Below are 27,053 nucleotides of genomic sequence, written 5' to 3'. Positions count from 1 at the left end.
AATGATGGCCCTTTTTAGACTTAGAAAATCATGGGTAGGACAATATTTCTATTACACAAAAAAAATCAGATGAGCGTCAGCACCCGCAAGGCGGTGCTCTTGTTGAACACTTACATCCTCTTTTAGCGGTGAAAAAATACCCTTAGCCTATATATTCATAAATGTTTTGTTGCTCCGCAGCCCAGAAAAAAAGTTCGACATTTGTCAGCTTATCTTCATAAAACATACAATAAGATAACACTCATTTTATTTATTTATTTATTTATTTATTTTTTTTTTTTTTATTATTTTTTAATTGGTTTTATTTTGTTTTTGCTTTGACTGGTAATATCAGTTTGAGCGTTCAGAGAAAAGTATTAAAATATTTATTATCCTGTCTTGTCGTTAACGCCAGTATCTAAAACTTTTCATACAAACCTTTGGTCGCCTCGGTAGACTAGTGGTAGAGCGTCTGCTTCGAGTTCCTGGCCGTTCATACCAAAGATTCAGTTGTACCAGTAGTTTCCTCGCTTGGTTTTCAGACTGGTCAGCCCGATATTGGTATGACTGAGTGGGGTTTCATGTCAAGTATCTATGACATGATATTCCACTGAGGCAGCATTATGAATTTGGGCATTGTGCTCACTACTACAAGTAGACACCACCGTTTTCATGACTGAAAAATGGTTGAAAAAAAGACGTTAAACCAGAACTCAATCTTCTCTGACAAAATTTACAGCCCAAGTTTACCGATAATTCATAAATCTGTAAAAGCAAACACTCATCCCTTGTCAAACAATATTATATTGCATTCCCTTGCACTTTTGGTTGTAAAATGTCTCTGACTCACACAAAAGATTGTCTCCTCTACGACGCATTGTCTGCCATACAGATGCGTTCAGTATCAAAGAAGTCGATTACTTTCTCTAGTCTATGTGTATGTCTTTAACTGCAAAATTAGCTTTCGAATGTGAGAATTAATAGGAAAAAGTAATAGGTGCCTGCATAGTCTAGCGCTGCAATTATGTTATAGGCAATTGTCACGCGATGGTGATATATATAATTGTGATTACTCGCCGTCCAGCGTACCGTCCGTACTATTGGTTGCACTTAGGGGCCACCAAAACTAAAAGTAGAAAAAGGTTTTCAGAAGTCATCTCTTGAGAAACACTGTTGGTCTGACTTTGGAGTAATTTCGCATTTTTGTTTCGGTCAAAATATATCACTACCAAGAGAAAATGGTCACTTTTCGCTGTATACGTGTGTATGTAATGGAAACGTTTTAAAAAATCTTCTAGTCAGAAACTACTGGCATCATTTCATGTGTAGTAGTTTGACAGAAATGATTCTTGGAGGTTTTTTTTAATCAAAATTGTTAACAGTTTAGATTAATGAAAACTTGATGTGTATGTACTAAGGATGTTCTTAAAGGTAACTGCCCGTCCCCACGCGTTATCTATTAAAGTCAAAATTTCCAACCAGTTTAATCAGTTGATGAATAGTTAGGCCTACATCATCATAATCATTCATATGAATTATGTTGAGAAAAAAAATACCGAAAAGATAATCTTTTCGATTTTTTGGGGCAATGTAATAATTAGTGATTTTGCAAATTTTGAATATACAAATGTAATGTCAAAGTATTGATGTTTTCCATACATATGCCGGTAACAACTTTTTGTAAGCTAATTTATTGTCGCCACCGTAAATCCATATGGGTGGCTTCTCCAAAAGACAAAATAATATTAGTGGGAGAATTATGCAAGATATGGAGACGCTCCTATTCCAGAAGTTTTCCTGATTATTTTGCGCACCAGGGCTCTTACCCGAGTGTTAATTAATCAGTATTAGTTTAAGGAGACGGGTCTCGAACTCGCGACCCCTGGTTTCGTAGTCAGTTAATGTTACCACTGGTCCACTGCGTCCGCTCTATCCCTCAATATCAGTTCGTTTTAAATCCACATTAGTAGTGAAAGAGTACAAAACAATTTCAAAACGCATGTTAGCTCTCTTTAAATGTCGGAAAGGCATAGTTGATGACGTCAGAATTCACCGACGAACACGTCATGGACTATTTATTTATGATTTATCGGCGTATTGATTGATCAGCACATCAGTAAATTACGGCATTTGTGGCTTGAACAACACTTCTATAACTCTATCTACGCTTATTAAATAAATCTTTTCCCACTTTAAGTTGTCAAATTATGATTCGGTGATTTTCTGCTGAAATGTATTTATTCTTTAAAAGAAAACTCGGGGCACTGATGTATTAAGTTATTAAGAGTGATATATCTATGATCCCGTTGAAACAATGTGTGAACCCCGCGTCTGGGCTGTGTTAGTCAAAGTCAAAGATCAAAATATCAATGTCTGCTTATAACTTGATGTAACTTTACTTTGACTCTTGCCCCTCATCGATGTGGGTCCGAGCCCCACTTGTTGAATTCTTCATGTGAGGAAGCCATCCAGCTGGCTTACAGAAGGTCGGTGATTCTACCCAGGTGCTCGCTCTTGAGAGGCACCTGGAGTCTTCCTCCGCCATCAAAGCTGGAAAGTCGCCATATGACCTATAATTGTGTCGGCGCGACGCTAAACCCAACAAAATAAATAAATTATTGCAATGACAGAAAGTGCAGAGTGAAATCTAAACAAGAAATGATTTATCTTCCTACCTCTACGATTGTGTACGTAATTGTCGTCTGGAGCTACTGAATGCAATTATATAAAACGGAATGCAGCACTACGTAATTACTGTACGTAATTCCCCTAGCAGTGTTGTTACGACTCGCACTTCAACCCTTCATGTCACTTCGTATCATATTTTTCCTCCTAAGAAGGAAGTCGGGAATCGTACAAGTGTTACAAACGTCTGCAAGATATGTTTAATCAAATCAAGTCCTCGCGATTGCGTCTGCTGAATTTGTTGTGCTGATTATTAAGTGAACCGACATCACCGTCGAATAGTCGTCATAAATTGAGGTGTTAGGCTACAAATTTGTCACCGAAATATTGTTTGCAGTATCATATGACTTAATAAAAAAAATAATATTTTTAATTCAGACAGATTGAACAGATAAATAGATATTGCCAATTTAGGTCACACAAGCCTAAATACAATTCCCTATATATATTTTATATAAAATTGACAATTTTCACAGAGCGGTCAAACATAGCTAGACCTATTTCCGAGAACAAATACTTACCTTATTTTGAAAAATTATGATAAAACTGGCAAGGTAGGGGTCACTTAACTCCTAAGAGAGATTTCTTGTCACATTTGCTTATTGTAAAATCACATCAAAATCACATAACTGTTACCTGGTAGTACTACTTATAATCAAATTGACATTAACTTACTATTATCGTCGAGTTTGAATATATGTTTGTATGAACCCCACCATGTTACAAAGTTATAGGATAGCGTAAGTAAAGGTTACAGACTGCATGCTACGTAATTATATAAATCACGAAAAAAGGCATTTGTACCTTTCTAACCCGAAGAACCATATACGTATTTTAAGTCATTTTAGGCTCTAGTTTTAATCGTAGTTTGACACTATCATTGTAGGACTGAAAAATGCAAAACATGAAAATATCTTGTATATGTTAAATTAAAACTTTTTTCGAAATGATATGCCCGACATGCTTTTCTTGCAAAATATTGCTAGCTTTAACAAAGTATTTCTATCTTCACTGTTCATCAATTGTGAAAACTTTATGGCATTAGGATTTCTGAAATAATACTGGCTTAAATACTTATTCCTATCAACGGTAAAATGAGGACAGACAAAAAGATAGTGAAACTCATCGCCCAAAAGTCCAGAGTTACAATGACTATGTCTAGAGTTTCTTTCAATATTCATAAATCGGCCTTTCTCAATTGGGAATTTATGATTGACGACGTATATTCGACATATCAAATGGCAAAAGTGTGGTTTTGTTTTTCAAGCTTTGCTGTTACCTAGAAAAACATTGATTACCATGATGTTATTTTTAATGATGACGATTGTGTTGATAATGACTTTGCCGCGGATTTTGGAGACCAACTGCTGACGTCGCACAATCATTGATACCTATAAATTAAAACAGTAGTTTCGCAGATATCAGTCAATTAAAAACGTTTATCCTCTAAAATCTCTATCCAAGTAAATGACCCGAGGTCACAGTATGGCTGTCTTTTCTCTGATGACATTTACAATTTACGGACACTGAGGGCCATTATAAAGCTGTTTCGTACGTCATTTGCGGAATATATCAAATCTCTTATGGTGTCATTAATGCAAAATGATACGTTTACTATGTCAAACACACGGTACCTTTATTTCGAAGAAAACGATGACGGTTACTGAAGATAGAATGCACAGTCAAGAAAACATATTAATTGAATTTAGCCCTGATTAATTAATTAACGCTTATCAAGCTATTTATATGTGATATACTTGCGGTTTAGCCTTCAGGCTAAAGTCTAGCCTTGCTGCATGATAGAAAATACTTGTTTGCGATAAGCAACTTTTTTGATTATCAAAATGCATAAATGCTTCGGAATTGTTGAAAGCTGTAAGTCGACCATAGTCAAAAACCCAGTGTCAAAGCGTATACGTTCTTAAATGTGATGTCATACTTGAGATGAAGACTACGACAGCAGTTGTTGGCGATATTATTGGAGATGATGATAATGGTGTTGGTGAACAGTATTTACCTGAGGCCACTGCTATTGTTTCTTATGATGCAAATATCTCATTATCTAAATATATATTATGACAGTTTCGCTCTAAGCTATTGGTGATAGCATACGCAACACATCATTTTCACTTGACATATTTCTGATTTTTATTGAAAGCATTAATTTTAACTATGTTTAAAAGTAAAATTTGAAAAGTACGACAAAAAACTGATAGTGAATGTTTTTTGTGGTATTTTCAATTTTAATTCGTTTATTTAATTTTAGGTCATCCACGAAATTCATGACCTTTATTCCTAGCTTAGCTATTTGTTTTAACTTCAGTATACGAACCGCTAAAAAGAATTCATAGAAGTGCTTACTCTTCAGTCACTTCCAAAATACTTGTTCATATGAAATGAATAATATTTTATTTATTGTGTTGATCTCTTGAAAAAAAACTTATTCCTGTTTTAGGTATATTTAATGTGAGTTTGACTGCTTCAGTGATTTTCAATTTCAGAAATAATGCTAGTTTCGTCAGCATATGATTGTAGCAATATAAAAGACTATCAAACTCTATATCAGAATACTGTGAAATCATTTAATTTCGTGGGCATGAAATTTCGTGGTTTTGGTCAAAGTGGGAATTTCGTGGGGATATGAATTCGTGGATTACAACTTTTGAACATAAAGTTAATAGGAATTTTACTTGTTCGTTGGGATTAAATTTCGTGGATTGACTCAACCACGAAATCCACGAAAATTAGAAAATTAATGATTTCACAGTATCATATAATTCATGTTTTATATAGGATACACTTTCTACTTGTTTTCTAGTCAAAAACAATTCATGTAAATCATTTAAGTAAATTGAAAACAATACAAGTGAAAGGGAAACACCTTGTAGTATGCCGGTATTTCATTAAAAATAATATGAATCTGACCAATTTCAAGAACGTAGCTTTGCTTGCAATTGCACATGTAGATAAAAAGTCCAAGCATAACCCCTACCTGTAGATGGTCTAAATCAGTAAATGCAAAGATTTTTTGTACCACTAAACAAACGTATAAATGTTAGTGAAATATGTCTAGGTAATAAAACGCGACAAAATTCATGTGATTTTTTTTTTTTGTTAGCACAAAAGTATTTCCTTGAGAGCCGTAAACGTTAGAAAGATGACTGACTCAAATGAAGTGGGACAAAAAGTGCAACGTTAACATTAGTAAATGCTTGTGGCAAGTCTATATACGTTGTTTCAATGACAAACGGTTTGTCATTTTTGTACTTTCTTGATACGGTTCACCGCCTTTGGCATGATAGATGCATGTAGGAAATACGAAAACACTACAAACTTAACTTATCTCATTAACGAGTATAGTGTATGTAAATATTATATGAATGGATTATAAAAGATTACTGGAAGCAGGTATGTACACTGATGATAGTATAAATATTTCACACAAACGTATAAATACAACCAAGGGGATCAGGAATACATTTAAAGATTTCAAGATTTGTACCTTACAAAAGTTACCATACGTAAATGATTTAATACAGTGACGAATGTGTGGTCCTAATCTTGAAACAATATTTAGCTGCTAGTGATAGTTGCGTTTGTACAATGGTGGAACTTTCTGGCTGTAATGTTAAACAGAAAGTTATGTGTCATAAAACTTTTTGCTTGAGTTTTGTAATTTTAAGTGTCCACCGTGGTAAAACAGCCATGTGTGTTTGGGGCGTTCAGGGATGTTCTACATTGACTGTGTTTGGGGCGTCCAGGGAAGTTCTACATCGAATGTGTTTATGGCGTCCAGGGAAGTTCTACATTGACTGTGTTTGGGGCGTTCAGGGATGTTCTACATCGAATGTGTTTATGGCGTCCAGGGAAGTTCTACATTGACTGTGTTTATGGCGTCCAGGGAAGTTCTACATTGACTGTGTTTGGGGCGTTCAGGGATGTTCTACATCGAATGTGTTTATGGCGTTCAGGGAAGTTCTACATTGACTGTGTTTGGGGCGTACAGGGAAGTTCTACATTAACTGTGTTTGGGGCGTTCAGGGATGTTCTACATCGAATGTGTTTATGGCGTCCAGGGAAGTTCTACATTGACTGTGTTTGGGGCGTTCAGGGATGTTCTACATCGAATGTGTTTACGGCGTCCAGGGAAGTTCTACATTGACTGTGTTTGGGGCGTCCAGGGAAGTTCTACATTGACTGTGTTTGGGGCGTTCAGGGATGTTCTACATCGAATGTGTTTATGGCGTCCAGGGAAGTTCTACATTGACTGTGTTTGGGGCGTTCAGGGATGTTCTACATCGAATGTGTTTATGGCGTCCAGGGAAGTTCTACATTGACTGTGTTTGGGGCGTCCAGGGAAGTTCTACATTGACTGTGTTTGGGGCGTCCAGGGAAGTTCTACATTGACTGTGTTTGGGGCGTCCAGGGATGTTCTACATTGACTGTGTTTATGGTGTCCAGGGAAGTTCTACATTGACTGAGTTTGGGGCGTCCAGGGAAGTTCTACATTGACTGTGTTTGGGGCGTCCAGGGAAGTTCTACATTGACATTAGCTGAATGTTCCACACTACAGGAATGTCATTAGGACTCCGTGCCGCAGCAAAATATCCGTTTTTCAAATCTTTACATGTATCTTGCAGATGGTTTTATTTATGCTTTATTTAAATTAAGATTTTATTGCACAGAAAATGAAATGTTAGGGAATTTTAGTCGTTGTGTAACAGTAGGGGAATTCAGCCGTTATGTAACAAGACGCACAACTTAACATTGTGTAATTAAAACATAAAGGTGTTTACTGACTCTTCTCCACTCCTTTTATTGTCATTCAGTTAATTTACTATCACAATTGATCGCGCGGACGTGATCTAAGGGAAATAATTCAAACATTTTATGGACTTTATGCCTTGCAGAGTTGTACAAGTTGCAAAGTGGGAAGTCTAATACAAAGCGACGAGTATACTACTTGTTCATACAATGTTTTTAACAATTCTGGTGTATTTGGAAGTGAAAAATATGCTTCAGTAAGCGATATGCCTCCAGATCAAAATTTTTAAAACGGCAATTAATACACGATTTTGAAAATGATAAACCAGTATTGTTTCAATATATTTCAATCTGTATGATATTTACACACCCGTTAACCGGTTCCGAGCAAAACAGTTCATGGCGGACAAAACAGTTCACCGGTATTTTTTCCGGCATCTGCATTGGGGTAAGTATTCTCCATCCAAGAATCGGTTGGTGCAAAACATGTAAAAGATTTTTATTTCTGTAAAAAGTAGCATGAACGAAGAACATGCCGTGTGCTTCCCGTTTAAAAGTAACTTATATTTAGTAAGTTATGGCGAATTAAAAGTATGATTTTGTTGAAAAACTGTTAGAAACAAAAGTTTATCGCGGTATATTTCACTTTTCAACTTAGGGCTATTGTATTAACGTCAACCTTTAAAATAATGTTTGCTCTGAATATTGTCCAAGTTTTAAGCGACAAAACGCAATATTCAACGAGTTATAGACATTCAAACATGACATGGTCGAAAAAAAGTGTGGCGGCATTGCACAGCTCAAACTTATTTGTGTGGCGGACAAGAGCAGTCCTGTGTCCTCTGTTTTTTTAAACCGCCATAACTTACTAAATATAGGTTACTTTTAAACGGGAAGCACATGGCATGTTCTTCGTTCATGCTAATTTTTACAGAAATAAAAATCTTTTACATATTTTGCACCAACCGATTCTCGGATGGAGAATACTTACCTCAATGCAGATGCCGGAAAAAAATATCGCTATAAAAATTGGTTTAAGGGAGAACATTAATATATTTTTGTTCTTAAAAACATGTGGCAGCAACAACATGAACAAAGACATTATGACCCTTTAACTGTATCACATAAGATCTGATGACTATGCATAAGTATATTTAATCAAAACGAACCCGAGTGTTCCTTAAAATCGGGTAAAACTAGTTTAAATAATTTTGTTTTATCACAAACACCGCAGTTAAACTATTCTGAAGAATAAACGCGTCAAAAGTACAATTCCGTTGCGCTGCTCTAACCATAAAATTCCCTCTTTACCATATCAACAAGAATTTGATTTTACGTTGTCTTGACCAAACTTGGAGGATCGCTGTGTAGTGACACGTTTAAAGGGAGATCTATAGCTTTGAGGTGAAAAATGTTGTTTCATGGAGTTGCCGCGTTGTTTCATAATACCGTTCTGGGTCACTAGGAGTTACTAAGAGACAGATGTCCTTGCATCGGGACCCGAAAATATGTATATGTGCTCGCTAGTATCCCTAACAGCATTACTTAACCTTTAGCCTGCTCATGGCAAGTTATTAATCCCCCGCCGTGGCGGAGGGATTATAGGAATGGTCTGCGTCCGTCCGTCCTTCCGTCCGTAACAAAATCGTGTCCGGTCCATATCTCCTAAACCCTTTGAAGGATTTTCATGAAACTTAGGTCAAATGATCACCTCATCAAGACGATGTGCAGAACCCATGAGTCAGCCTTGTCGGTTCAAGGTCAAGGTCACAACTCAAGGTCAAAAGTTTGAGCCTGCCATTTTGTGTCCGCTCTATATCTCATTAACCCCGTGAAGGAATTTTATAAAACTTGGGTCAAATGATCACCTCATCAAGACAATGTGCAGAACCCATGAGTCAGCCATGCCGGCTCAAGGTCAAGGTCACAACTTAGGATCAAAGGTTTGAGCCTTCCATTTTGTGTCCGCTCTATATCTTCTAAACTCCTTGAAGGATTTTCATGAAACTTGGGTCAAATGATCACCTCATCAAGACGATGTGCAGAACCCATGGGTGAGACTTGTCGGCTCAAGGTCAAGGTCACAACTGAATGTCAAAGGTTTGAGCCTGCCATTTTGTGTCCGCTCTATATCTCCTTAACCCCTTGAAGGAATTTTATCAAACTTCGGTCAAATGATCACCTCATCAAGACGATGTGCAGAACCCATGGGTCAGTCATACTGGCTCAAGGTCAGGGTCACAACTTAGGGTCAAAGGTTTGAGCCTTCCATTTTGTGTCCGCTCTATATCTCCTAAACTCCTTGAAGGATTTTCATCAAACTTGGGTCAAACGATCACCTCATCAAGGCGATGTGCAGAACTTATGAGTCAGCCATGTCGGCTCAAGGTCAAGGTCACAACTGAAGGTCAAAGGTTTGAGCCTTCCATTTCGTGTCCGCTCTATATTTCCTAAACCCCTTGAAGGAATTTTATAAAACTTGGATAAAATGATTACCTCATCAAAACGATATGCAGAAATTATGAGTCAACCATGCCAGCTCAAGGTCAAGGTCACAACTAAGGGTCGAAGGTTTGAGCCTTCCATTTTGTGTCCACTCTGTATCTCCTAAACCCCTTGAAGGATTTTCATCAAACTTGGGTCAAATGATCACCTCATCAAGAACTCATGAGTCAGCCATGTCAACTCAAGGTCAAGGTCACAACTGAAGGTCAAAGGTTTCAGCTCTGTATCTCCTAAACCCCTTGAAGGATTTTCATGAAACTTGGGTCAAATGATCACCTCATCAAGACGTTGTGCAGAATTCATGAGTCAGCCATGTCAGTTCAAGGTCCAGGTCACAGCTAAAATCAAAGGTTTACCCTTTCACTATCCATAGCAGTGGCGGGGGATTTAGCTGTCTTTCAGACTGTCTTGTTTTATCTTTGCGACCAGAGCAGACCAAGCACTGTTCGCTATCCTGTCAGTAAATTTTCAGTGAACAACCCTTCAAATAATAAATGGTTTGCCCGAATTTAATTACATTATTATGGGCCAATCCATTTTAGAAATTAAGCAGGGTAAATGTTAACTTAATTTTATCACATGCTGTTTAATATTCTCAAGTGTAGGGATAACGCATGTTTTTTCGTGTTATAACGTCTGCAGAGGATTCTACAGATGTTATAACACGAAATGAACATGTGCTAACGCTATTCTAGCATAAAACGAAAAAAAAAACCAACTAATAAATAAATACATTCTACCTCAACGTCATTAACTTTCCATGAAAAGCGTGGGATATTTGAGTTGTTTTTCACGTTGACGTCATTTTCGTTTGAATTAACCGTTTTGGGGCCGTTATACGTTTACGCTTTACCACGGAACGCGCATATATAAAAAGGTACTATAACCGCACGTGAGCGCGAGAATCTCTCTGTTAACACACGTTTTCTCTCTTGTTAAAACACCCCCAAAAAGTGACAACAACAGCAGTTTTATGCTAAATAACTAAGAAAGTCTGATAGACATTTCTTATAATAAGTAAACAACAGTTTGTTTAATATTTTGCCTGCTGGTGGCAAGAGATTCTGCATTTGTGACCAGTGCCGACCAAGATCAGCCTATTCAGTCAGTAAATTTTCAGTGAACACCCCTTTGAACAATAAGTGGTACTGCCCAAGTTGAATGATGAACCAGTCCATTTTAAAAATTTAGCAGGATAAAGGTTAATACGAGCGTATTTGTTCAGCTTTGAACGGACGCATGCAAGTCAATGTTTTGTTGAAAATCGGTGATTAAGGTTTACGTTGTTGATTGTCTATATTTCTGATTTTCTGGGCTCAGTAATAAAAGGCTTGTAAATATACAAAAAATTATTTTGAATTGCAAATATGACATAATACTGAATTTTGAGAGGCGTATTAGGGCCGATGACGACAAATTTGTTTGATAATTGAGATCTATGGTCAGACAAACGTTAATTTTTGCCTAGTTATTGACGTAAACTGATATTCGGTAATGACGATTTGTTAGAATATTACCATAATGCGAGGGTTGTTCCAAAAGTTATGACACTAGCTTTATAAATTTGTTATAACCTATAGGAATCATGTGCATCATGATACATCAGTAAACCTTTAAAATGATATCGAGGCTAGTTTCATAACTTTCTGAACACCCTTCGTATGAATGAAAAAAAAAACATGATAGACTCTTAATTTTTCTTACGTCAGATGATTCCGTTATAGTACAGAGAAGCATTATCAATCATAAACAATTACTAGTATACATGTCCAAGGGTCTAGCCTTATTCGTTTGGCTTATCGGGATGGCATATTTAATGGTTTGATATTTTATAGGTGTCATCGACGGCCACTCACGCTGTCCCTAAACGTCCTGTTATTTGGAAGACGATGGGTCAAGACCTTCAACGTCGCCGTTATGACGTTGTGGTGTCTTAGAATGTTGGCGGGCTTGGGGCTTATACGTATCAGTACAAGTCTGCGCGGTAAAATAAAGTGCAATAGTTTGACATACAGCTCTCTAAGAATAGCAAACTGCTGTATGTACTTGGCATGTATTCATATGTGATGCAAACCTATATATAAATATACTATTACTTGTATTGTACATAAAGGGCAAGTCAGAGTGCGAGATTAAAGCATTTTCCACCTAATTCAGCACTTTTGGTGACGTTTGGCTTGATTTAAACGTGCAGTTATTTCCCAATCTACTAATATGTGAATGTTACGTATTTTATGTAGAACGTTTATTAAAATCTTTAGAGACTTTAGAAGCATAAAACGCAACCAACCAAAAAAAAAATAGCTAGTTCTGATTGTTCTGAGAGGTAATGGAATGAACACCACTCACGCCCTAACTTCGGCCTGAAAACCAATGCACATTAATGGACTGCATGGTCTGATATAACAATTCAGAGTCTAAGTACGGGGAGACATTTGCACCCACACGACTCTAAAGAACTGCTGCTTTAAAGTACGGAGGAAGCCCCAAATATCAGAAGTGCCTCACTCTGAGAAATTGTTCGGATATTTGTTTGATAGTATGTCGGTTAAGTAGCTACGCACTATTGTGCTTTGATTTGCTTTTGCAAGAAAATTAATTGTTTGATTGGATACTTTATTTTCATACTGTTTCATACTGTCAACTCCTACAGATTTGTGAAAGCGTCAGTTCTAGACGGTACCTCTGGATTTAACTTGCAGGAGTGAAAAATCCACACGAAACACCGGTTTAAAGGATCCCCCCCGCCCAAAACTGACCTTCCAGTTCTGCAAACATAAAATATTTTGTCCGGTCCTGTGGCCATATGCCATAATATTGTTTGTCATCAGTCACAAAATATAGTTTCCCAAAAGTATGTTTGCGTATCATATTATGACGTCGGTGCCCGTCTGTTAGTCCGTCCGTCTGTCCGTCCATTAGCAATTTCGTGTCCGCTCTGTAACTCTTGAACCCCTTAAAGGATTTCTAAGAAACTTGACACGAATGTTCACCACATCGAGACGAAGTGCAAAGCGCATGTTTTGGATGGCTCTCTTCAAGGTCAAGGTTGCACTTAGGGGTCAAAGGTCATATGTCCGCTCTGTACTGTAAAATGTCAGGATGGTACACAGAGATCAAAGCCCTGTTTCAAAACAAAAAACAAAACAAACAAAAAAAACTTACAAGTAATATTTGTATCATACGACGTGCAAACCATGCTGACGAATGGTCAAGGTCAAACAGTGAGATCAAAAGTCATGTAGATGAAACATTCAGTGTCTGTGTGACTGCTGCTGTGGTTTCGGAGTGCCGTTGTTTTTGGTGTGATACCTAGTTTTAGTTATGGAGCATATGCTCGGAGTCGCGATTTTCGATCGACGTCTTCGGTTTTCTTTAAGCTTTTCTACATATTTGTGATACCGGTATATTTGTAGAAAAATATCATAAATTTTACGGCTAGTTATTCTATGTTAGGAAATGGTTGATAATGTAACTACTATGTTGTCGTAAGGAATCTTGATTCGTAACACTTCAGTGGGAAGGGCTGCTTATAATGTTGGTATAACTTAAAGTCCAGCCCATTTGCTATTTTCATACTTTTATATTAGATATGTGTATATTATGTATATAGTGAAGATATGCAATAAAATATGATTAAACTAAACACTTCAGTCTTTTGTAGTATTAGGTCTACGACTGATTTTTTATATTTATATCCTTTTTTCTGGAGCATGAGCAATTTGTGCTGGTACGAGGATCTTTTCGTACAAATGAGCTTCCTTCTAGTTCCCAAGGCAGACCGTGATTTTAGAGCAAGAACAAATTGTGTTTCTACTGCTGTCATAATACCCTTACATATGGTTATTAAGCAGGTGCCGCACGTTAATCGTGTTATAATATTCAAATCTGAAATTTGCAGCCAGGTAATATGCAGTAGGCCGCCGATGTAATCATTACATTTTGTTCAAACTATACAGGGAGCCTAGCAGCATCAACTGCATAAAGAAAGCATTTATAGTCAACAGTACATGCGTTTGGGAAATTCACGTGACAAAATCCCTTCCAAAATAATGAATTGAATTCATATCTCTGGCTTTTCTATAATAGCTCTATATGACAGTAATATATACCGGGTCTTATGTGATGGATTTAACAATCGTATTTTATCTTCGATTTTTCAGGTACATCTAATTGAGAGGTGTCCAGCAGAAGTCAATTAACGCTATCGATCACTGAACATGTGTGATTGACAAACGTCCATCGAATAACAAACATGTACTTCTGACAGAATTCTCTACAATACTGCGGTGTGTTGCTTAGCAACCGTTTCTCACGACATTCAGCTTCCCAATTAGCAAATCGTTATCGAGAACGCTGTGACGTAAAGCGGTGAAAATGCCGCCACCAAATAGCCCGCCATATCACACGAGTAGTCGCCCGTTCCTCGGCGTTAAAGCACGAAGTCAACCGACTAGTAATCAAACACCTATCGCAAGCCGAGGGCAGCAGTCGCCGTTTAATGCAGTTGCTCCGGCCATGGGTAACGGGGCAAGTGCCACTAAAATTGTAATAGATGGAGAGACTTTGGATTTAGTGAAAATCAAACAAATTATTCCTGAATTGAGAAAAGAGTTAAAACAGAAAGATGCAAGAATACAACAATATGAACAAGAGTTATATGAGAAAAGTAAACTACTGGACGCAAAAATAGCGGATGTTAATAGATTAAAAGAAGAGGTACATAAACTTAAATCTGTGCTACAATTGAAAGTGCATAAAGATGGTAAACCAGACATTTTAGCGACGATACAAGAGGATGGGGCCACTCAGGGACATGAAAGAGCAAAAAAGCAGGGAGTTTCGGGAGAAAGTCCCATGACAATCGGGGAAGGACATCTTGAGATTAAACACTTTGAAAAGGATTTCAGGTAACTACATTAACCCCCGTTTTTTATATTTAAATGAATATTTAGTTTATAGTGATAAATTGGCAGTCAATTTTGTTTACAAACAGCATAGTGTGAAACAAGTGTTACTTAAATGTTAAACACGATAATACATTGTAAGTCTGTGTAAGTACCTCATTTTAAGATAAATTTCATTGCAATAAATTGTTTTATTGAATGAATTACCTACAAGTTGATGTATAAATGGGCAATCATCTATCATTGTATTACAAGCATGTTGACTATGTTTATTTCACAAACACATGAAATCTTTATCTCATCTCGTAAGGATATTGACTTAATGATAATATATAGAAAGAAAAATGCTTGTATCTCCAAACGAGACTTAAATGTAGGGGATACACATATATGCCCATATTTTTATATCTTTGCAACTGCAGTATGCGCATATTAAAATATTTTTGCTATTTAGAAAACTATTGTTTTTAATTTTGGGGCATTAAGGCTGTTTGGGTTTTTTTGTTGTTGAAAAATTGCAGTTGAACAATAAATCAGTGCAACACATACCACTTTCACTGCTATATATATTAAATGTGACCTCATTTTGAACTTTATTATTTCATACTTTCTGGCTGTAAACTTGATTAAGGCAACACTTAACCATGAAGATAACATGTCAGAATTGACAGTTTTTTTTCAGATACTTCCTGAATGAATTTTTATTGCTAAAAATAACTTTTATATTAGGCCGTAGCAATTTATCAAACTGTGTTTAATTGCTTAGACAAATCGCGTAGGATAAAAATTTAATGTCAATATAAAAATGGTTAGTTCTTTTTAGAATAAGTATCGTTTGGTATACAATGGAGGTTACCAAGTCAAAGTAAATGAAGTGGAGATCAATAGAAGAGATTTGTATATCTAAACAAATCTATTCACAAAGATGTGGGAATGTTTGCACTCAATTTCGAATCAATAATATTTATTATCATGCAAGAGAAGAGAAAAGGCATTAAAGTTAATAAAAGGTCACATTAATTGCGGGTTTTATGAAAAAAGGGTTTAAAAATCTGATTAGCTGCACTAAAATCAGATTCATTTATTTGCCTAGTATGGTAAATGGGCCAAATAGGCCAAATGAAACCAATTGTTAGTTTCAACAAGCCCAAGAGGGAACTTTTAGAGTGACATTTGGCTGCCATGGCATTGCACGAAAACCACAGATTCATTCATTTTTGTCTTTATAGGAGAGATAGTTCAATGCTTGCTGACATTATTTTTTATTTAGAATGATTTTCTGCCAGGTTAAAATTATATCAAAATGTTTAAAGTCAGTTTTAAATGTTAGGAACTTCGAATGGAATTCAACACTGTCTTTAAGCAATTGTTTTTTCATTAATACCTTAGAACGTTTAATTTTCATTCCGTATTGAAAACTCCTGAAATGTGCAAATCATTAATCAGAATTGAGTCACATTCTTATTATTTATATAAACACTATTAAATGTTTAATAGTAATACTTGCTTAATTCTTGTACTTTCTGTATTTTTTCCACTGAAAGAAAATGTTACACAGATGTTGATGACATTTCTAACTTAAATGACATGTCTAATGATTACTGTAATCATGGTTAAGAGTGTCTTGTTAAATTGTTTTAGGAGGAAAAGTATCTTTAGGCTGCAAACTGAAGATAATCTGTGAAGTTTGATGGGAAAATTTGCAATCGGTTATTATTTGATCTGATAAATCTAGGACAAAATATTTTTCTTGCTCTTGGCCAAGTCATACTCCTGTGTCTTAAGGGGATACAACTTATATCTGATTCTAAAATCTGATATTTTATAGTTACTGTATATACAAAATAGTGACCTGTATAAAAGCTATTCCTTGATGGCTCCAAAGTTCTAATATTTTGACAATCTTTAATGGCCTTATAATCTTATTCAACAAGTTTAAATTTTCAAAGAGAAGAATCATCATGCAAATGCTGTTTCAAAGCATGTTTGCCCATTGAGTGTAATTAGATCTATTCAAATGGAGTACTTAATAATATTTCTATGAAAAGGAACTGGCCTCATTTTATGATCTGAAATGTGTGTTTTAACAATGCCTGGTGGAATCCAAAAATGTTTTCAGTGTCCAAAAAAAAAAAAAAAAAATATGTAATTTCCTTGTTGCTCATGAAATTTTAAACCTTTTAAAAATATCTCTGCACCATAAACTAGCTGCCACTTTTGTGTGGCCACATGTATTTCAAACAGATTGCTGTTGTTAGCCTTAGAGATTTGTTACATCTTACATATGGATGAGACTCATACCTGAACTGTGTTTACAATAATCACCGTTTAATTATTACATATAGCCAAGCATGCATCCATGACATAACACACATTTTGCTTTAAAATAAGATTTTCAGCAAAGGGGAAGCACTCTCTTACATTTTTGTTGGCATGACATGAGCTATTTATAGTAACTTTAAAAAAAATTGATGAATCCATAAATAATATATATATATATATGTCTTTCAAAATGAATTACATTAATAATAAATGGCAGTGGAATTTTCATTTCGCTAAATAAAATTATGGTAATTTATTTATCAAACATTTCTTCAAGGGTAAAAAAAGTCCAATTAACAGATTGCTCATTTATCCTGATGTTGCTTTTCCAGTTATAAAATATCTAGAATCCCAAGAGATAGGTTTAGCTATAAGTGAAAACAGGCATACGCTACCACTCTTCTAGTATAGAACATATATAAAGCTAAACTAATTGAATTTTTGATGTTGATTAAGTGTTCATTTTCTGATCAAAACTTATTTTAATTCTGGGTTAATTACACGGCCAATATACGTTTACGTATTGCCATGGTACCTGCATATACATGTATGAAAGTGTGTTTTAACAGCATTTCGAGGGCTCAGAGCGAAACTAGTCGAAGTGTATAATATAGAAATAGAAGCACATAGACTAGTTTCGCTCTGAGCCCTCGATTTGTCTCCTTCTTATACATACGGTATTTACTGTTTTGTTAAAACAGTAACTGTTCCATTGAAGCAGCAGTTTTATACTAGAATGTGAGTTAATTGGACCTACGTGATTTATTATGCTTTGTTTGATGCTTAGTTTACTTTAATTAATTAATTGCACTATTTTGAATAAAGCTAATATTAACATTTAATGTTAGCTTAATGTAAAAGTTATAGTCAGAAGTTTCTTTATAATGTTCTAGTGTAGCATAAAACTTCTGTTAGTGAGTTTTAACAAGGGAGTAAATGTGTTTCACAACAAGATCTTCGATCTGCACAGCTCAGGGTAAAAGTAAACATGTAATAGCCCTGTATTGCATAATTAAAACAAGAGCACCACCTTGCGGGTGCTGACGCTCATCTGATTTTTTTTGTATAATAGAAATATTGTCCTACCCATGATTTTCTAAGTCTAAAAAGGGCCATCATTCTTGCAAAAAGCAGGATAGAGTTATGTTTCTTGATGTACAGTGTCCACTTATGATTGTGAAAAACTGTTGCAAGTTTTAAAGCAATAGCTTTGATAGTTTATGAGAAAAGTTGCCTTAAACATAATACTCAACCAAGAAAATGATTTTCTAAGTCCAAAAGGGGCAATAATTATTGCAAAAAGCAGGATGGAGTTATGTTGCTTGCTGTACAGGTCAGCTTATGATGGTGAACAAGTGTTGCAAGTTTCAAAGCAATAGCTTTGATAGTTTAAGAGAAAAAGTTGACCTAAACATAAAACTTAACCAAGAAATCTGATATTTTTTAAGTCCAAAAGGGGCCATAAATCTTGCAAAAAGCAGGATGGAGTTATGTTTCTTGCTGTACAGGGTCAGCTTATGATGGTGAACAAGTGTTGCAAGTTTTAAAGCAATAGCTTTGATAGTTAGGATAAAAGCTGACCTAAACATAAAACTTAACCAAGAAAACTGATTTTCTAAGTCCAAAAGGGCAATATTCTTGCAAAAAGCAAGATGGAGTTATGTTTCTTGATGTACAGGGTCTGCTTATGATGGTGAACAAGTATTCCAAGTTTCAAAGCAATAGCTTGATAGTTTAGGAGAAAAGTTGACCTAAACATAAAACTTAACCAAGAAATCTGATATTTTCTAAGTACAAAAGGGGCCATAAATCTTGCAAAAAGCAAGATGGAGTTATGTTTCTTGCTATACAGGGTCAGCTTATGATGGTGAACAAGTCTTCCAAGTTTCAAAGCAATAGCTTTGATAGTTTAGGAGAAAAGCTGACCTAAACATAAAACTTAACCAGGCAACGCCGACGCCGACGCCGACAACCGCTCAAGTGATGACAATAACTCATCATTTTTTTTCAAAAAATCAGATGAGCTAACAAGTCTAGACAGAAACAAAATTACAAATACTAATCATGTATTGCAAACAAAGTTTAGGCACAACAAATCAAAATTATATGTTTTATACCAAAGAAAAGAACTTGAAAACTTTGCAAATGTTATGTTTAAAGCAATGTAGATGATACTTTCTAATTAATTATGCAAAACCTGGATGTGTAAAATGCTCTGTAATGAGGAGATGATTTATTTTGATAAATATTTAATCATTATCATTAAGCTGCGAATACTTGCTTTTTGTTACCACAGTAAATTTATGGTCACATGTGACTACTTGGTTAATATTATAATTATGTTAAAAAACTTCAAAGGAAAAACTGTGGCTTCCAGTTTCTTGGGACACATACTTTTTTTAGACTGTCCGTCTGTCTGTTTCTCTCTTCTCAAAAAAAGCTTCTCTCCAAATTTTAATGAAACTTTATAGGAGTGATTTGTATAAAGCCTAGTTATGTATATAATTGACATGTCCCACTTGGATTATTTTTTGGAGTTACTGCATCCTATCAATGGTAGTTTTTGAATAAAATTGTCAGGACTACCGTTCCTTTGTTATTGGTCGAAGTTGAATGAAACTTCATAGGAATGCAACCAGTAGCAAGCCTCAGGTTTGGTTGATTGACTTTTCATTGAATTAATTTTAAGGCCCTTTAATTTTTATACATAACCTCCATTGATAATTTTCAGTTTGTTACCCTGCACAAAGTAACATTAACTTCTGTGTTCGTAAAAAAAAAACCCTGCCTGATCAAGATTTAATGGATGGGATAGAAAAAGAAAACAAACAGAAACCTACCCATTAGATTCTAGTTTGTGCTGCACAATTTTCCGCCAAATTACTGTATTTATCTCTTGACTGGAATGGTATTCATTGTGCGAATGATTTATTACATTGATCTATCTCTGTAATAAGTGACTTATACATTTGATAATGAATCTATTGATTTCTAATGAATTTCTCCAACAAATCCTCATGTAATGCTTTGCCTAATGCTTAAAGCTTAAGTAGTTCTTTTTTTTTCAAATGCATTTTCCGATATTTAATCAAATTGCTACTCATGTAAAAGAACAATAGGAAAAGGCACAGAGTAGAATGTTACAGACAGAAAACCAGGTTGATCACAAATCTTTTTGATTCCTGTTTAGGAATAATTTATATGCTCCCCACCCACCTCTGACAAGACATAGACATAAAGCAAATATTTTGACAAGAAATTTGAAAAATTATAATTTATTGGCGCATTAGGTTGGGTTGCGCTGCGGTTGCCCTTTGCTTTCCGTGTGGGGGTAATATATTGATAGATGAATTATAAACATGATATATTAAAGGTTTACTAAATCATATAGGATTCCAGGGTAGCTGGATTTCAACTTGATAACATTGTCCAGTCTCCTGCCAAAATATTTTAATACTTACTATGTTTAAGTGCACCTTTAATCCAAGGGATTATGCTTAAATTTTCATCTTGAAATTTATTAATTGATAATAAAATATACATAATTAAAATTCCAGCAGGAAATGAAGAGATTAAAGTTTAAAAGGACATGTAAATATTTATACCTAGATTGTAATTAATTTGGAGATAATAAACTAAATTGTTGCTCACCAACAAATCCATGTCATCAAACCTGCAAACATTAATCAGTCAGTAATGATGATGCTTTGAAAGAAGAGAAGAGCATGAGCATTGTCAGAAGATTTTAGGAGATTCTGTCTGACAGATGATAATACATGCATGTGGTTAAACCTTCTTAAGACAGATGGAAGTAGATGCCATGGTTTAGCCTACTCTGCACGGATAATACTACATGCCATGATTTAGTCCTTCTAAGACAGATGATACTGCATGCCATGGTTCAGGTGATACTACATGCCATGGTTTAGCTTTCCTTTAACAGATGATACTACATGCCTTGGTTTAGCTTTCCTTTAACAGACAATACTACATGCCATGGTTTAGTCTTTCTAAGACAGATGATACTGCATGCCATGGTTCAGGTGATACTACATGCCATGGTTTAGCTTTCCTTTAACAGATGATACTACATGCCATGGTTTAGCTTGCTTTAACAGATGATACTACACACCTTGGTTTAGCTTTCCTTTAACAGATGATACTACATGCCATGGTTTAGCTTGCTTATAACAGATGATACTATACGCCTTGGTTTAGCTTTCCTTTAACAGATGATACTACATGCCATGGTTTAGCTTGCTTATAACAGATGATACTACATGCCATGGTTTAGCTTTCCTTTAACAGATGATACTACATGCCATGGCTTAGCTTTCCTTTAACAGATGATACTACATGCCATGGCTTAGCTTTCCTATGACAGATGATACTACATGCCATGGCTCTAAGCTTTCCTATAACAGATTATACTACATTGTACCATGGTTTACCATTCTTATGACACTGATACTACATGCCATGGTTTAGCCTCTCTATGACAGATGATATTGCAAACCTATGCTTTTAGAAGAATAAACATCTAATCCAATATCTGGTTAATGACAATTCCATTACTAATAATCAGTCCATTAATTTGAAGGACTTGAGCATGTCCTAGAAAATCTACAAATCATGTTTCTCTACAATTATATGTATAAGGCCCTAAGCATGGAGGCCTTTAAGAGAGTGAAATATTTGCTATTAACTAGATTTGATTAGGTCTTGCAAACAGGTCCTCTTACAAGATGGTCAATTACTTGATCAATGGGTTTTCCTGATATATTCTGTGATTGATATATGGATGCAGTGTAAGGAAGAAATTTTGGCTACAGTACTTCCAAAGTCTGTTTAGGACAACCTGTTTAGAATACCATTAATAGGTTTTCTTTGTCTGATTGCTAGAACAAATAATGTTTCATTTACATGGGTCAACCTGAAGCATTAATGTTCTCACTAATCTTTGAAAGCATTGTTTACCATAGTCAGACAATAGATTGTGTATGCAAAGATTTCCTGTACTGCCAGACCAAATTCAGAAAAAATAAAATCACTTTAAGTTAATTGCATGGTCCTAATTTATTTGGGATGCAGTTCTAACAGCCAGATTTATACTTAAAGTCATGCTATGTCAACAAACTTCAGGTAATTAAATAAAAAATGTACAAATAAAATAAATGCTAACATTGTTATTTCAAGGGTATGGGCTGCAGTCAATACACATGTTTGTTAGCCCCTCTTCATAGGACTGTCAGTGATTATTGAGTCCATTTTCTTACCATGAAAACATTTCATGGTTTTATTTTGTAAATTTCCAACCAACTACTACCACTTTTTTCCAGTTTTTGGAAAATGTCATGCCTTTCACCTATTTCAGGCCATTTTTTGGAAAATGTCATGCCTTTGGCCAGTTTTCGGAAAATGTCATGCCTTTCTCCCTTTTCAGGCCATTTTTTGGAAAATACCATGCCTTTAGGAGATCTCATATTTCAGGCCATTTTTCGGAAAATGTCAAACATATCCTGATTTCAGGCAAATACTAAATGATGTGAATTACACAAACTCATCAGAGAAGTTCAGCAAACTGATCTATGAGATGATCTATATCTGTCAATTATTAATCTGATGGTCAACTTTGATAACCTTTTATATATCAGTAGGATAATCATAATGTTACATCCAGCTAATAGTACCAAGCAGCAAAATTAAATGACTAAATTGCTTCTGGGCTTTACCATTTATATCATAATCTTGCGCCAATCCTACATTGCAATTTAAGTAATTCTTAGTTAACATTGTTAGTTAGTTTACTGATTCTTTGTTAACTGATGACACAAACTTTATGTAATAATTCTATTGGTTTTAAAATTTCTTCTGGAATTTTACGTAATAATTTGATTGGTTTGAAATTTCATCTGGGAAATGCCAAGTTTAAAAAAAAACGACAAAAAACCCCCCAAAAAAACAGCAAATAAAAATCAGTGTTAATTTCTAATATAAATTCAGTCTTTGTTTGAAATTCTTGACTTGCATGATTGTACTTAATACCCCGGATGTATGTCTGAATTGTAAAACAGCTGTTTTATATTTTGTCTGAATTACTTTTATAAACAATATACCTTCCTCAGTATTTAAGCCAAATTTTGATCATGTCAGTAAGTATCCTGAATCAAAATAGATACCTGAATATAAGCATAGTATTATATTTTCACCAATGCAGATACATGAATGTAGGAACTATTTTCTGTGTGTATTTAGATGACTGTGAGTAGTCATCGAAGGACTAGCAATTATAGACACTCAACACGAAAACATGATTTTTAGCCTGGTGTAATATAAAACACATTTTTGTAGCATAAGATTCTGAAAAAAATTGTCTATAATTTACTAGTTTAGGTCTTTCTATTTGCTTTTCCTTTGCACAAAATTTATGCTCATTATTTTGCTATTTTTCAGATCCAAACAGCTTATTAAGGATGCAATTTTAGACAATGATTTCTTGAAGAAATTAGATTCTACCCAAATACGAGAGGTGGTAGAGTGCATGTATGAAAAGCAGGTTAAGCAGGGTCACTACATTATACGAGAAGGGGATGCAGGTCAACATCTTTATGTTGCAGCAGGTAAGAAAACAACCCGGTGAATAAAAGTTGTTACACAAAATATTTTTCAGTTTTCATATCAGGTGTATATAATGTGTGTAAACGCATATTCTAACATGGTCAGCTTCATTTCTCTGTTAAACAATTAATAGACTGAAACTGTATGTTGTTATGCAACAATACACACTTGTACGACACATTTAATGTCACAGCATCAGAAGTCACAGCTACTCGTTAGCAGAGAAAACCACACAAAACTGGCAAATATTTGGTGAATATCTTCAAAAATGTAGGTATTAACCCTTAATAATGTGTAAGAATCGAAACAATATGTCTCATTTAGTGACTCAGCTGCTACTAATCACTGTTTGTCATTCAGATGGTAATATTAGGTCACTTGGGCTGTGCCCTCAATATATTATTCCTTCACATCTGAACTCCAAGCAATGCTTTTATTCAACGACAAAATTAATCACTAAATGAGATATAATATAAAACAAAAGTTTTTGAATTTAATTCTTGTTAAAGAACAATTGTATCTCATTGTATTAAAGGCTTAAAAGCACTAAAAAGATAATTAACTTTGCATTTATAAATATGTTTTTGTTGTTTAATTTGCCGAGCAATGTCCACACTCCTGAATATCTCTGCTGCAAAACTTGTGCATATTTCTTGATTCACATCTAATAAATTTATATTAATTGGAACATTCATAAAAAGCAGCGTGATACTAATAATGCCAGCACAAAATGCTTTGCGTGACAAAATTTGTATTGGAGGACGATAACAGAAATTAACTTTGAATTATGACACAATCGTAACAGTGGTTGCTCATGCAGGGCCAATGTCAACGTTTTTAGTCGAAATTTAGACTTGGACTTTAAACCTTTAAGAATTCCAATTTCCTGTGTAATAAAATTTTGTGTTGGTCTTTGTTGTGTTATATGCCATATTCATGCCAAGTTTTCCCTTACAGAAGAAAAAGGCCTGCTGCGTACTCTTGCTGTGTACATACAGCGTATATGATGCATACATGATGTGTACTGAAATCAAGGGCTTTAAATAGTACGCAGGATATACACCGCACATACACCGCTAGTACGTTTATAGTACACTTTTGACATGCAAATGAGCTCTGCCGCGTACTACTTGCTGCGTACATGCTGTGGACTACATAGTACACAGGATGTACGCTGGAGGAATTTAGTATGCAGGAAATAGTACGCAGCATGTACGTGGCACATACACTTTTCACATGCAAATGAGCCTGCGGTGTACTACCCCTGCGGCGTACATGCTGTGTACTCCTGCGGCGTACATGCTGTGTACTCCTGGCCAGAGTCCTGCGGCGTACATGCTGTGTACTCCTGCTGCATACATGCTGTGTACTCCTGCTGCATACATGCTGTGTACTCTTGTGGCGAAACTGCTGTGATAATGTAAATTCCTTACCCCACCAACTTTCGTATGCAAATGCTGATCATTTGGACAGAAAAAAAAACAGAAAAAAGATAAGTGACATGCATCAATAAGTATTTACCCTTACCAAAATAATGTAGATTGATGTTATCAGATAAATTAGTATGCTTTTCTTCATCCACTTTTCAGTGAAATAAATCAATTTTTGTAGCATGTAATTTGGTAAACATTTGAAGAAAATGGCGTAACTGCATCAAGGGGAAACAACTTTAATGCAACTAAATATAAGTGTTCTGATTTATTATAGATGATATGTGCGTAGTATGTATCTATTTTGATTAAAATCCATCTGAGAACAATCTAAGACTGGAATTATATAAGCATTTATACACTTTTACGTCCGTAAAAAGTAGTGCACCAAAAAATTTTGGATTGATTTTTTCCAATGGGGCGAGCGCAATTAGCCAAAACCGTTCTGAAAATATACGAGCGGCAAATCCGATGAACAACTTTTAAATTTGGTGAGGCCTTAATGAGTTAACATAATGAGCATTAAAGCCTTTATAAAATATGATAGAATGGTGTTTTGCTTAAGAGTATTCAAATAACAGTGAGAGCTATTAATTCTTCTCATTTTGGCGCTGTTGAGGCATTATCTTGGTAATTATTTCATGTATTACAAAATGTAATGCAACGAAGTTCAAATAAGGCTTTTCAATTATCCAAGTTAGAAAGCTCCAGGATTAATTCAAAATGAAAAAGAATATATTTTTACACTGCATGCAAGATGCAGCTCAGAAATCACTAAGATGTTAAAGCTTCACAAATGAACGTTGCAAATAGTTTGGCAAATTTTCATTGTTCAGAATACCGGTAATCTGAACTATTCTATGCTATTAAGATAAAAGTTACTCGGAAATCAAGTTCTTGCTTCCAAAAAAAAAAAAAAAAATGTACAAATCCTTCCTGCATGAAGTGTACTTCAGACTTTTACCTAAAAAAATTCAAAGTATAAACACCAAAAGAAAATGAACAAGTCCCTCCCGCGTATATGAAGTTTACTTTAGACTTTAACTTATAAAAAAAAATCTAAGTATAAATGCCAAAAGAAATTGTACAAGTCTTTCCCGTGTATATGAAGTGTACTGCACAAATTTCAAAGTATCTGCAGTGTACATGCAGTGTACTATTTTCTTGTACAAGTCCCTCCTGCGTACATGCAATGTACTCCTTAAATTTTCAGAGTCTGTGCTGCATACTTGAAGTGTACAAGTGACCTCCTGCGTACATGCTGTGTACTCGTCGAAATAGTACACGGCATGTACGCGGCATGCGGTGTATGTAAAATATACTCCTGTGGTGTACTACTGTGTTCGCGGCATATACACAGCAAATATGCAGCATGTACGCCACAGAGGCTTGCTTCTCTAAGGGTTATTAAAATCCATACAAGATTTACAAATATATTGCAAAAGGTAATTTTTTTAATTTCTTCATTCAAAATTGAAAAGTGTTTGTAATGCCAGGTACCGAAAATATACAAACTGCCTTGATTGTAGAAGTTTAAATCTAACAACCGTTCAGTATTCCTTCGTGGTGTGTTAATTGGTTTAGAGTGCAGGAAAAATTTAATTGCCGCAGCAGCCCTCTGGTTTGGTTCCCATCGTTTCCATGTTGCATTTTTCTTAATTTGGCATTTTTAAGACATTTTAGAAAAAAACTCATGTTCTAATGTTCCTAAAATGACCAAACTTGAATTTTAAAGAAAGATCATTTTTATCCAAAATCTTGGGATATATGACCAAGGTAAAATCTTACATTTAAATTCATTGATTCATATGAGCCGTGCCATGGGAAAACCAACATAGTGGGT

General features: G+C 35.2%; 1 protein-coding gene across 8 annotated transcripts in view; it reads left to right on the top strand.

Moving 5' to 3' along the window:
• The window catches only part of LOC123564110 (cGMP-dependent protein kinase 1-like), a 316,502-nt gene that overhangs the window by 207,070 nt on the left and 82,379 nt on the right, over positions 1–27,053 (top strand). For 7 of the 8 annotated variants that reach the window (XM_053536740.1, XM_053536742.1, XM_053536739.1 and 4 more), the window contains exons 4-5: positions 14,097–14,843; positions 23,616–23,782. In XM_053536740.1, coding sequence (XP_053392715.1) covers positions 14,311–14,843; positions 23,616–23,782 — 700 coding nt within the window. In that variant the 5' untranslated portion in view covers positions 14,097–14,310. Of the gene's footprint in view, positions 1–5,965; positions 6,073–14,096; positions 14,844–23,615; positions 23,783–27,053 lie in introns of those variants that run through there. The other variant, XM_053536743.1, reaches the window with a different exon arrangement.

Source organism: Mercenaria mercenaria, chromosome 2 (assembly GCF_021730395.1).
Source record: "Mercenaria mercenaria strain notata chromosome 2, MADL_Memer_1, whole genome shotgun sequence".
Lineage (NCBI taxonomy): Eukaryota > Metazoa > Mollusca > Bivalvia > Venerida > Veneridae > Mercenaria > Mercenaria mercenaria.
Note: the sequence above shows the minus strand (reverse complement) of the source record. Positions and strands in the feature narration are given on the sequence as shown.